This window comes from Oncorhynchus mykiss, chromosome 25 (genome assembly GCF_057628025.1).
Source record: "Oncorhynchus mykiss isolate SJ-2025 chromosome 25, ASM5762802v1, whole genome shotgun sequence".
NCBI lineage: Eukaryota > Metazoa > Chordata > Actinopteri > Salmoniformes > Salmonidae > Oncorhynchus > Oncorhynchus mykiss.
In genome coordinates, this window is record NC_143046.1 from 50,957,509 (window position 1) to 50,970,540 (window position 13,032).

General features: G+C 39.6%; 1 protein-coding gene across 1 annotated transcript in view; it reads left to right on the forward strand.

The window, feature by feature from the left end:
• The window catches only part of LOC110505249 (MAM domain-containing glycosylphosphatidylinositol anchor protein 1-like), a 36,301-nt gene extending 32,451 nt beyond the window's left edge, over positions 1–3,850 (forward strand). Inside the window, exon 8 of the mRNA XM_090219292.1 lies at positions 3,659–3,850. Within this exon, the coding sequence (XP_090075418.1) occupies positions 3,659–3,850 (192 nt within the window). The remainder of the gene's footprint in view (positions 1–3,658) is intronic.
• Positions 3,851–13,032: the final 9,182 nt, after the last annotated feature.

A 13,032-nucleotide genomic window follows, 5' to 3' on the forward strand; every position in this document is an offset into this window, starting at 1 on the left:
TCAGCTTTTATTTCTTTCATCACATTCCAAGTGGGTCAGAAGTTGACATACACTCAATTAGTATTTGATAGCATTGCATTTAAATAGTTTGATTTGGGTCAAACATTTTGGGTTGCCTTCCAAAAGCTTCCCACAATAAGTTGGATGAATTTTGGCACATTCCTCCTGACAGAGCTGGTGTAACTGAGTCAGGTTTGTAGCCCTCCTTGCTCGCACACACTTTTTCAGTTCTGCCAACAAATGTTCTAAAATATTGAGGTCATGGATTTGCGATGGCCACTCCAATACCTTGACTTTGTTGTCTTTAAGCCATTTTGCCACAACTTTGGAAGTATGCTTGAGGTTATTGTCCATTTGGGAGGCCCATTTTCGACCAAGCTTTAACTTCCTGACTGATGTCTTGAGATGTTGCTTCAATATATCCACCAAATGTTCTCCTCATGATGCCATCTATTTTGTGAAGTGCACCAGTTCCTCCTGCAGCAAAGCACCCCCACAACATGATGCCGCCACCCCTGTGCTTCAAGTTTGGGATGGTGCTCTTCGGCTTGCAAGCCTCCCCCTTTTTCCTCCAAACATAACGGTGGTCATGATGGCCAAACAGTTCTATTTTTGTATCATCAGACCAGAAGACATTTCAGCAGTGGCTTCTTCCTTGTTGAGCGACCTTTCAGGTTGTCGATATAGGACTCGTTTTACTGTGGATACAGATACTTTTGTACCTGTTTACTCCAGCATTTTCACAAGGGCCTTTGCTGTTGTTCTGGTATTGTTTTGCACTTTTCTCACCAAAGTACGTTCATCTCTAGGAGTCTTCTTCCTGAGCGGAATAACGGCTGGGTGGTCCCATGGTATTTATACTTGCATACTATTGTTTGTACAGATGAACGTGGTACATTCAGGCATTTGGAAATTGTTCCCAAGGATGAACCAGACTTGTGGAGGTCTCACATTGTTTTTTCTGAGGTCTTGTCTCATTTATTTCGTTTTTTCCATGATGTCAAGCAAAGAGGCGCTGAGTTTGAAGGTAGGCCTTGAAATACATCCACAGGAACACCTGACTCAAATGATGTCAATTAGCCCTTCAGAATATTCTAAAGCCATGACATAATTTTCTGTAATTTTCCAAGCTGTTCAAAGGCACAGTCAACTTGGTGTATGTAAACTTCTGACCCACTGGAATTGTGATACAGTGAATTAAAAGTGAAATAATCTGTCTGTAAACAATTGTTGGAAAAATGACTTGTGTCATGCACAAAGTAGATCTCCCAACGGACTTGCCAAAACTATAGTTTGTTAACAAGACATTTGTGGAGTGGTTGAAAAACGAGTTTTAATGACTTCAACCTGAGTGTATTTAAACTTCTGACTTCAACTGAAGGACCCTCTCTTATCCAATGTGTCGTACTCCCACACTTAAAACAACCAATTTCTCCACCCCTGGCAGGCTTTCCAGATTTATAGTTTTTTTCCCCCAGTTTTTTAATCCCCCCCCGTAATTATATATGTCCATGCACTAAGGGCATCTACCACTCCCAATACAGCAGATTTGACAGGAGACCCGCCAGGAGTTGCGATTTCCCTACTACAGTACTTATTTTCCACCATAATTTGCAAATAAATTCATTAATAATCCTACAATGTGATTTTCTGGATTTTTTTTCCTCATTTTGTCTGTCATAGTCGAAGTGTACCTATGATGAAAATGACAGGCCTCTATCATCTTTTTAAGTGGGAGAACTTGCACAATTGGTGGCTGACTAAATACTTTTTGCCCCACTGTATAAGGTCCCACAATTGACTGTGCATGTCAGAGCAAAAATAAAGCCATGAGTTTGAAGGATTTGTCTGTAGAGTACCGAGACAGGATTGTGTTGAGGCACGGATCTGTGAAAGGGTACCAAAACAGTTCTGCAGCATTGAAGGTCCCCAAGGACACAATGTCACCATCATTCTTAAATGGAAAAAGTTTGGAACCACCAGGACTCTTCCTCGAGCCAGGCCAAACTAAGTAATCGGGGGAGAAGGGCCTTGGTCAGTGAGGTGACAAAGAACCCGATGTTCACTCTGACAGAGCTCCAGAGTTCCTCTGTGTAGATGAGAGAACCATCCAGAAATACACCCAGAAACACTCTGAAGTTTCTAAAACTGTTTCATTGATGTCTGTGAGTATAACAGAACTCATATGGCAGGCGAAAACCTGAGAAAAATCCAACCAGGAAGTGGGAAATCTGAGGTTTGTAGTTTTTCAACTCTTGGCCTACTGAATATTCAGTGTCTATGTGGTCTAATTGCACTTCCTAAGGCTTCTACTAGATGTCAACAGTCTTTGGAACCTTGTTTGAGGCTTCTACTGTAAAGGAGGGGCTCATCAGGGCTCTTTGAGTCAATGGTCTGGCAGAGGGCCATGAGCTCGTGACTCGCGGTCATGTGAGAGGTAGCTCTCGTTCCATTGCATAAGAAGACAAAGGAATTCTCCGGTTGGGACTTTATTGAAAATTTATGTTAAAAACATCCTAAAGATTGATTCTATACATCGTGTGACATGTTTCTACGGCCTGTAACGGAACTTTTGGACTTTTTCTGGACCTAGTGCTCGTGCCTCATGAAGATGGATTACTGGGCTGAACGCGCTAACGACAAGAAGGAATTTGGACATAAATTATGAACTTCATAGAACAAATCAAACATTTATTGTGGAACTGGGATTCCTGGGAGTGCATTCTGATGAAGATCATCAATGGTAAGTGAATATTTATAATGCTATTTCTGACTTCTGTTGACCCCAACATGGCGGATATCTCTTTGGCTTGATTTGTCGTCTGATCGCCGTACTCAGATTATTGCATGGTGGGCTTTTTCCGTTTTAAAGTTTTAACGTTTTTTTTAAATCTGACACAGCGGTTGCATTAAGGACAAGTGTCTTTAATTCTGTGAATAACACTTGTATCTTTTATCAATGTTTATTATGAGTATTTCTGTAAATTCATGTGGCTCTCTGCAAAATCACTGGATGTTTTGGAAGCAAAACATTACTGAACGTATCGGGCCAATGTAAACTGAGATTTTTAGATATAAATATGCACTTTATCAAACGAAACATACATGTATTGTGTAACATGATGTCCTATAAGTGTCATCAAAGTTTAGTGATACATTTTATCTCTATTTCTGCTTTTTGTGACTCCTATATTTGGCTGGAAAAAATTACTGTGTGTGTTTTTGTGACTTGGCACTGACCTAACATAATCATATGTTGTGCTTTCGTTGTAAAGACTTTTTGAAATCGGACACAATCTGTAGATTAAAAATAATTGTACCTTTCATTTGGTGTATTGCACTTGTTAATGTGTAAAAGTTACATATTTCAACAACAAGAAAAAATTTGCGCACTGCCTTTGCAGCGGAATGTTGTTGAGGGGTGCCGCTAGCGGAACCCCTAGCCATAAGAAGATTATAATGCACTTTGTAATGTGAACGTGTTTTTTCATTCCATTCCACTTATTTAAATGTTACTTGGAGGTAGGTTTCAAACGGCTTTACTATATATATCAGTTAGGCAAGTTAAACCCACCATTATCTGTTGGGTCCCATTTCTCACCATCTTCCTCTCCCCCCCTCTTTCTATCCCACTCTCTGTTTACCCTTGATGAAGCAGAATGAAAAGATGAATCAGATGAACCTGTTCTCCAAGCAGATCGACAAGGAGCCGGTGAAGGGAGGCCTCATGTCCTACATCCTGACTGACCTGAAGATCCCCCTCTCCTATGAAATCCGCCTGGCCCCCATCACCACCTACAGCACAGGAGACTATGTCAGTCGCACCATCAAGTACTCAGAGCGTGAGTAGGGCCCGGTGACTGGCTTGCACCTGGAGCCAAAATGGACACTTTTTAGTTAGTGTCTAATGACAATAATAATAATAACAACAACTAATCCGTAGCTGGCCAAGCAGGGTTGGGTTCAATTGCATTTTAATTACAGTCAATTCAGAAAGTTAACCAAATTCCAATTCCAAATATTCCTATTTGAAAAGCATTTAATTTGAATTTCATTATACTTCCTGAATAGACTGGAATTGAAATGGAATTGACCCCAACCCTGTGGCCAAGTAGGCCCTTTTTGTTATGTTAATTTAAGCAATTATTTAAATACATTTTAAAATGTGTGCTACTACCAAGGTTGGGGAGATTACTTTCTACATGTAATCTCTTACAGTTACAAGTTACCTGTCCAAAATTGTAATCAGTAACGTAACTTTTTTACCCAAACTCAGTAACGTAATCTGATTATATTCAGTTATTTTTAGATGACTTTCCCCTTAAGAGGCATTTGAAGAAGACAAAAATGAATGTTATCAATCGAACCACATCTATTGCAGTTGAAATCAACATTAAAGTTTACATAGCTGGCCATACAGTATATGGATGTTACATTTCACTTTATGGCTTTATGTAGGCTTTATGTAGGCTTCTTCTAACCCATTGCTTTCTACCACATGTAATAATACAATTAAATTATATCTTTACATTGAAAACCAAACTCTATCAGAATTCCAGTCATTCCAATTAATGTTAAACCCCTTGATCTTCAAGAATAGGACTTGGAAATATGGAAGTATAGATTATGCCAAAAATCTCACATTTGGACTCATCAGATCAAAGGACAGATTTCCACCGGCGTAATCTCCATTGCTTGTGTTTATTGGCCCAAGCAAGTCTCTTTATATTATTATTGGAGTCCTATGGTAGTGGTTTCTTTGCAACAATTCAACCATGAAGGCCTGATTCACGCAGTCTCCTCTGAACAGTTAATGTTGAGATGTGTCTGTTGCTTGAACTCTGTCCAGAATTTCTTTGGGCTGCAATTTCTGAGGCTGGTACCTGTAATGAATTTATCCTCTGCAGCAGAGGTAACTCTGGGTCTTCCTTTCCTGTGGCGGTCATCATGAGAGCCAGTTTCATCATAGCGCTTGATGGTTTTTGCGACTGCACTTGAAGAAACTTTAAAAGTTCTTGACATTTTCCGGATTGATTGACCTTCATGTCTTAAAGTAATGATGGACTGTTGTTTATCTTTGCTTATTTGAGATGTTTGTTTTTTTTGCCATAATATGGACTTGGTCTTTTACCAAATAGTGCTACCTTCTGTACAAGTGATTGGCTAAAACACTTTAACAAGGAAGGAAATTCCACTAACTTTTACAAAGGCACACATGTCAATTGAAATGCATTCCAATTGACTACATCATGAAGCTGGTTGAGAGAATGCCAAGAGTGTGCAAAGCTGTCATCAAGCCAAAGGTTGGCTACTTTGAAGAATCTCAAATATAAACACTTTTTTCGTTACTACATGATTCCATTTGTGTTATTTCATAGTTTTGATGTCTTCACTATTATTCTACAATGTAGAAGGTGTGTCTTTCGAAGGTGTGTCCAAACCTTGGACTGGTACTGTATATATAATTTAGTCCAAAAATTGATATGGCAACTATAGATTTGCCCTTTAAATATATCAAAAGTGTGCAAGTTTGAGCATGTGTGGATTTTTTTTTATCAGCATGAATTAGATTGAGCAATAAAGCACCACTTTTATTCCATAGGCTTGGATCCGCACTATGCAGCTGTTGCAAGAGTGCATTTTTCCCTGGCTGTCCACTGGTTTCAAAAACAATGACTGATAGTCAGGTTAAACTTTTTGAATTCAACCATAATTGGGTTGAAATACACATTTAGATTTGTGAACAGCCATCCACAACAACCACAATCTGTAAAGTGCAAATAGCTAAATGTATTTCACATTAATGAGCTATGTAGATATCAATAATAAGGGATATCTGTATCGCTGTAGACTACATCACTGCTGTCATCCTTAACTTTTTTCAAACTGGATAATCTTTGGATTACAACAGCAGTCACACCATTGGAAAACATAGCTTTTTCAAAAGTATCTGTATTCTGATTACAATATTTTTGCTGGTAATTTAATGGATTAGAGTTACCATTTTTTTGTAATCCCTTATTTGTAATCTGTAACTCCTCAACCCCGGCTACTACAAAGTTTTATGAAAGTGTATTGTGGTAATCAATGTGTATTTCCTCTTTTACAGCCTACAATTACCCAAGACCTTCAGGTAAGAGTGCCCTAAAAAAGAATTAGGAAGTGCATGAACTTCGCCGAGTGGAACGTAAATTGTAATAGATTATGTTTTGATTATAACACCATCGTGAAAGGTGAACAGAGAGATACAGGCTTCTTCCCAAGTGGAACCCAATTAGTGCACTAGGGCTGACTTTGTGTGGCGGGCATAATTAGTGTTTGTCTGAGTGAGTGGGTTGGTTGTTGTGTGTGTAATGTAGTGTCTTGACTTTACTTTCATTAATCTGATGACTGTTATTTATTTAATCTACTAACTATGTTTAAATGTTACCTGATTAAATGAATCATGTAACAATTAACTCATTAGGAATTTGGGGCACCACAGAAGAGGCTGTTTAAAGAGTTACCATCTCCCAAATTAAACTCTATAAGGTATATATTACATCGATAAACAGTCATCCTATTAATCATTACCTCTTATGATATCATCATTCTAAACAGACGTTACCTCATGCATTTGCAAAATATCCCAGCCCTAATCATAATTCAGTACGACACAAATTGGTTTAATTATTTATTTACTAGCTAACTAATTAATACCAGGATAACGTACACAATTAATAGATGAGGCAAAGGTCCCTAGCGGACTGACACAATATGGCATTTTACCCAGTGAGAGAGAAAGAGAGAGAGAGAGAGACGATTCGTCTATACATTCTATAACTTTTCTCCCATTAATCACATACTTTGCATATGAACCGCAGCCCGTTTGGAATAAGAAATCATGAATTTATTTACGTATGGTTGGCTTTGTCCATCATGTAGTCCTGAATAGTTCACAGACTTCACTCTTCCATTGGCTCCTGAAGCTGCTCATTTGAAGAAAAGCCAGCCGTGCCGATGGTTCCACTGAGTGTAGCATACGGTGATTTGAGACTCGTAGCAGGATGGGATGGTTTGAAGAGTTTGAGATATTTGACTCAGGACAGATAATCAGGTGTACCAGTGATTGTCTGAGAGGGGAGTTTGTCGCCTCTTCCTCCTCATGTTGATTATTCAGGGTTCAGGATTCAGACCACTATTGACATGAACTGCAGCTCTCCGTCTCTGGTCTAAAGGATGGTGAGTTTATTTCTTCACCTCGTTTTGAGGATAAAGTTTCAACCATTTCAAACATGTAGCTATTGCTTCACGTTTCCTGGTCTAAAGGAGATATTTGACTCAGGACAGATAATCAGGTGTACCAGTGATTGTCTGAGAGGGGAGTTTGTCGCCTCTTCCTCCTCATGTTGATTATTCAGGGTTCAGGATTCAGACCACTATTGACATGAACTGCAGCTCTCCGTCTCTGGTCTAAAGGATGGTGAGTTTATTTCTTCACCTCGTTTTGAGGATAAAGTTTCAACCATTTCAAACATGTAGCTATTGCTTCACGTTTCCTGGTCTAAAGGTTGATCCTTCATGCACACCTGGTCAAAGGGGGCTTTCCGTCATGCTGACAAGCTCCCTGACCTCACTTCGGGCGTGGTTACTTACTTGTACAAAGTATTATCAAAAACAATTATCTTATTAGAAAACTTAAATCACATTCCAATCAACAAATATACTTTCATAATTGTTCTTATTATAAGCACAACATGCTGGATGAAAACTTGACAGATAAAGAGGATATACAGTTGAAGTTGGAAGTTTACATACACCTTAGCCAAATACATTTAAACTCAGTTTTCCACAATTCCTGACATTTAATCCAAGTAAAAATTCCCTGTCTTAGTTCAGTTTGGATCACAACTTTCTTTTAAGAACGTGAAATGTTAGAATATTAGTAGAGAGAATGATTTATTTGAGCTTTTATTTATTTCATCACATTCCCAGTGGGTCAGAAGTTTACATGCACTCAATTAGTATTTGATAGCATTGCCTTTAAATTGTTAACCTTGGGTCAAACGTTTCAGGTAGCCTTCCACAAGCTTCCCACAATAAGTTGGGTGAATTTTGGCCCATTCCTCCTGATAGAGCTGGTGTAACTGAGTCAGGTTTGTAGGCCTCCTTGCTCGCACACACTTTTTCAGTTCCGCACACACATTTTCTACGGGATTGAGGTCAGGACTTTGTGATGTTCCACTCCAATACCTTGACTTTGTTGTCTTTAAGCCATTTTGCCACAACTTTGGAAGTATGCTTGAGGTCATTGTCCATTTGGGAGACCCATTTTGCGACCAAGCTTTTAACTTCCTGACTGATGTCTTGAGATGTTGCTTCAATATATCCACATAATTTTCCTTTCCTCATCATGCCATCTATTTTGTGAAGTGCAACAGTCCCTACTGCAACAAAGCACCCCCACAACATGATGCTGCCACCTCCGTGCGTCACGGTTGGGATGGGGATCTTCAGCTTGCAAGCTTCCCCCTTTTTCCTCCAAACATAATGATGGTCATTATGGCAAAACAGTTATATTTTTGTTTCATCAGACCAGAGGACATTTCTCCAAAAAGTACATTCTTTGTCACCATGTGCAGCTGCAAATCATAGTCTGACTTTTTTTATGTCGGTTTTAGAGTAGTGGCTTCTTCCTTGCTGAGCGGCCTTTCAGGTTATAGGACTCATTTTACTGTGGATATAGATACTTTTGTACCTGTTTCCTCCAGCATCTTCACAAGGTCCTTTGCTGTTGTTCTGGGATTGATTTGCACTTTTCGCACCAAAGTACATTCATCTCTAGGAGACAGAATGCTTCTCCTTCCTGAGCGGTATGATGGCTGCGTGGTCCCATGGTGTTTATACTTGCGTGCTATTGTTTGTACAGATGCACGTGGTACCTTCAGGCATTTGGAAATTGTTCGCAAGGATGAACCAGACTTGTGGAGGTCTACAATTTTTTTCTGATGTCTTGGCTGATTTCTTTTGATTTTCCATGATGTCGAGCAAAGAGTTTGAAGGTAGGCCTTGAAATACATCCACAGGTACACCTCCAATTGACTCAAATTATGTCAATTAGCCTATCAGAAGCTTCTAAAGCCATGACATCATTTTCTGGATTTTTCCAAGCAGTTTAAAAGACACAGTCAACTTAGTGTATGTACTTCTATGTACAGTGCCTTGCGAAAGTATTCGGCCCCCTTGAACTTTGCGACCAATTTGGCCACATTTCAGGCTTCAAACATAAAGATATAAAACTGTATTTTTTGTGAAGAATCAACAACAAGTGGGACACAATCATGAAGTGGAACGACATTTATTGGATATTTCAAACTTTTTTAACAAATCTAAAACTGAAAAATTGGGCGTGCAAAATTATTCAGCCCCCTTAAGTTAATACTTTGTAGCGCCACCTTTTGCTGCGATTACAGCTGTAAGTCGCTTGGGGTATGTCTCTATCAGTTTTGCACATCGAGAGACTGACATTTTTTTCCCATTCCTCCTTGCAAAACAGCTCGAGCTCAGTGAGGTTGGATGGAGAGCATTTGTGAACAGCAGTTTTCAGTTCTTTCCACAGATTCTCGATTGGATTCAGGTCTGGACTTTGACTTGGCCATTCTAACACCTGGATATGTTTATTTTTGAACCATTCCATTGTAGATTTTGCTTTATGTTTTGGATCATTGTCTTGTTGGAAGACAAATCTCCGTCCCAGTCTCAGGTCTTTTGCAGACTCCATCAGGTTTGACAGTGGGGATGGTGTTCAGCTGTGTTGCTTTTACGCCAAACATAACGTTTTGCATTGTTGCCAAAAAGTTCAATTTTGGTTTCTTCTGACCAGAGCACCTTCTTCCACATGTTTGGTGTGTCTCCCAGGTGGCTTGTGGCAAACTTTAAACGACACTTTTTATGGATATCTTTAAGAAATGTCTTTCTTCTTGCCACTCTTCCATAAAGGCCAGATTTGTGCAATATACGACTGATTGTTGTCCTATGGACAGAGTCTCCCACCTCAGCTGTAGATCTCTGCAGTTCATCCAGAGTGATCATGGGCCTCTTGGCTGCATCTCTGATCAGTCTTCTCCTTGTATGAGCTGAAAGTTTAGAGGGACGGCCAGGTCTTGGTAGATTTGCAGTGGTCTGATACTCCTTCCATTTCAACATTATCGCTTGCACAGTGCTCCTTGGGATGTTTAAAGCTTGGGAAATATTTTTGTATCCAAATCCGGCTTTAAACTTCTTCACAACAGTATCTCGGACCTGCCTGGTGTGTTCCTTATTCTTCATGATGCTCTCTGCGCTTTTAACGGACCTCTGAGACTATCACAGTGCAGGTGCATTTATACGGAGACTTGATTACACACAGGTGGATTGTATTTATCATCATTAGTCATTTAGGTCAACATTGGATCATTCAGAGATCCTCACTGAACTTCTGGAGAGAGTTTGCTGCACTGAAAGTAAAGGGGCTGAATAATTTTGCACGCCCAATTTTTCAGTTTTTGATTTGTTAAAAAAGTTTGAAATATCCAATAAATGTCGTTCCACTTCATGATTGTGTCCCACTTGTTGTTGATTCTTCACAAAAAAATACAGTTTTATATCTTTATGTTTGAAGCCTGAAATGTGGCAAAAGGTCGCAAAGTTCAAGGGGGCCGAATACTTTCGCAAGGCACTGTACTTCTGACCTCTGACCCACTGTAATTGTGATACCGTGAATTATAAGTGAAATAATCTGTCTGTAAACAATTGTTGGAAAAATGACTTGTGTCATGCACAAAGTAGATGTCCTAACCGACTTGCCAAAACTATAGTTTGTTAACAATACATTTTTGGAGTGGTTGAAAAACGAGTTTTAATGACTCCAACCTAAGTGTATGTAAATTTCCAACTTCAACTGTACTTTTCAAGTTACAGCATTTCATCCATACAGTTTTTAAGAACATCACAAATTTAAAAACAACATTACATTCATATTGTTATGTTAGAAATATTATTACATTAGTTCACTTTTTGAATGTTAGAGTTTGGGTGGGAACAGACATTCCTTTGGTTGATACTAAAGTTGAAGAGCGAGTCCTCTCCTGCTTAATTTACAACCAAGTGTGAGCTTTCAACCCGGCAGTTCCCTCCTCCCCCCTTTGCGAGTGGGAGAGGGTCTGGTTACTGTCAGCCGTTGCCAAGCTGATCTGACCCATTGTGATCCTCACAGACAGTCATGACAGTAGTTTTCCACAACACAATGGATTCATGTAATGGGTTGAAATTGATGTGATAGTTGTTGTTAGTAGCAACTGCGTGGATGGTTGGAGGATTGTTTTTCATTAGTTTGTGTGATTGAGTTGAAACAGACAGCAAATTATTGCTGAAATGCTAAATGCTGATTGAAGGGGGGTTGCCCATGTGATTAGCTGGTCATTTTAAATGTTCAAACTGTCTCTCCTAAGTTGTTTTTCTCTTAGTCTCTCCCGCTATGGCTTTCCTTACTATATCTCTCATTTTTTTCTTTCATACTGTCTTGATAATGTGTCCCTCTTTTTTCTCACATCTTCTCTCTGTGATCCCTCACTCTTCCCTCTTCCTCTCTCTGTGATCCCTCACTATTTCCTCTTGTCTCTTCCTCTCTCTGTGATCCCTCACTCTTCCCTCTTTTTCATCTCGCAATGTTATTGCTCATTAGCTCTGAATCACTCTTTCTTTAACACCTTCTTTCTTCACATTTCTCTTTCTGACAGACCATGTTTGTGGCTTTGAGGACAAGCACATCTGTGGTTTCTCCCAGGACCGGGGCGACAATTTTGATTGGACAAGACAGAACCACCTGACACAGAACCCCAAGCGTTCATCCAATACCGGCCCAGAGATGGACAGGAGTGGCACCAAAGAAGGTAGGTTACACTCTTAGATGTAAAGGAGCCTGGAATAACTTTTTGATGTTCTAAAAATGGCCACAAAGGGGGATCCTTCCCAGGTCACAAAGGTTTCTCGAGAAACTCCTCTTAACAGGTTCTTCGAGGAACTCCTGTGACATGATGCATATCTTTTCTCAGAATACGCATATACTGAGCTGCTTGTGTAAATGTTCAGACAGGAAACCTTTTTGTGATGGAAGGGGTAAAAATGTTTACATTTTTAATAATATATTGTAGCAGTAGCATATCAGAAGACGTGAGGCATGGCCTAATGTCATTCCTGTTCATCATATAAAGTTTGTACACTACAAATACAAAATGTCCTTGAATGTTTATCCATATTACACATGCTAATATAATATTAGCATTGCTGATTACATAGAGCCCCATGACAGTCATCCAAAATGCAATGACCTCTTTATATAGTAATAAAGTGTTAGTTACTCCACCATTGGGATTTGCATAGGCTCTTGAGGAACTGACACAAGTCTTTAAGCCTCATTGAAGCTACAAAACTGTTAGTGTTCAACCTTAATGTAAAGCCTCGGAGGGGATTTTGTTGTGGGGAATCTTCAGAATGGATAATGATAAGCAACCTTTATTCTCATTTTCAAGTGTGGAGCTGCAGCATTTCTGATCTAGGATCAGGTCCCCCCTTTTATTGTTGATGGCTTAAAAGGCAACACTGATCAGCACTCCTACTATTAGACACTTTGGTATATGGGTCCAGGTCTTTTGAGCAGTAATGATCCAAAAAGGACCTAAAACCTACTCAACATATTTTTGAAACTTTTGACACAGGGCCGATGAGAATATACTAACGTAGGTACACATTATTTCATAGCACTTACAATTCTCATACCTATTTGTGGCATGCAGAATTCACAATGATTTACAGATAAACCCACATATAAAAGGGGACCAAATCCTCTGTCTCCCCTCTACCACCCATCTAGGTTGCTACATGTACATTGAGGCCTCTAGTCCCCGGGTCATGGGGGACACTGCCCGTCTCTTGTCCCCCCTCTACAACGTGACTGCTGCCAGGGGCCCCAAGGGCTCTGGTCGTTTCCCTTACTGCATATCTTTCTTCTACCAC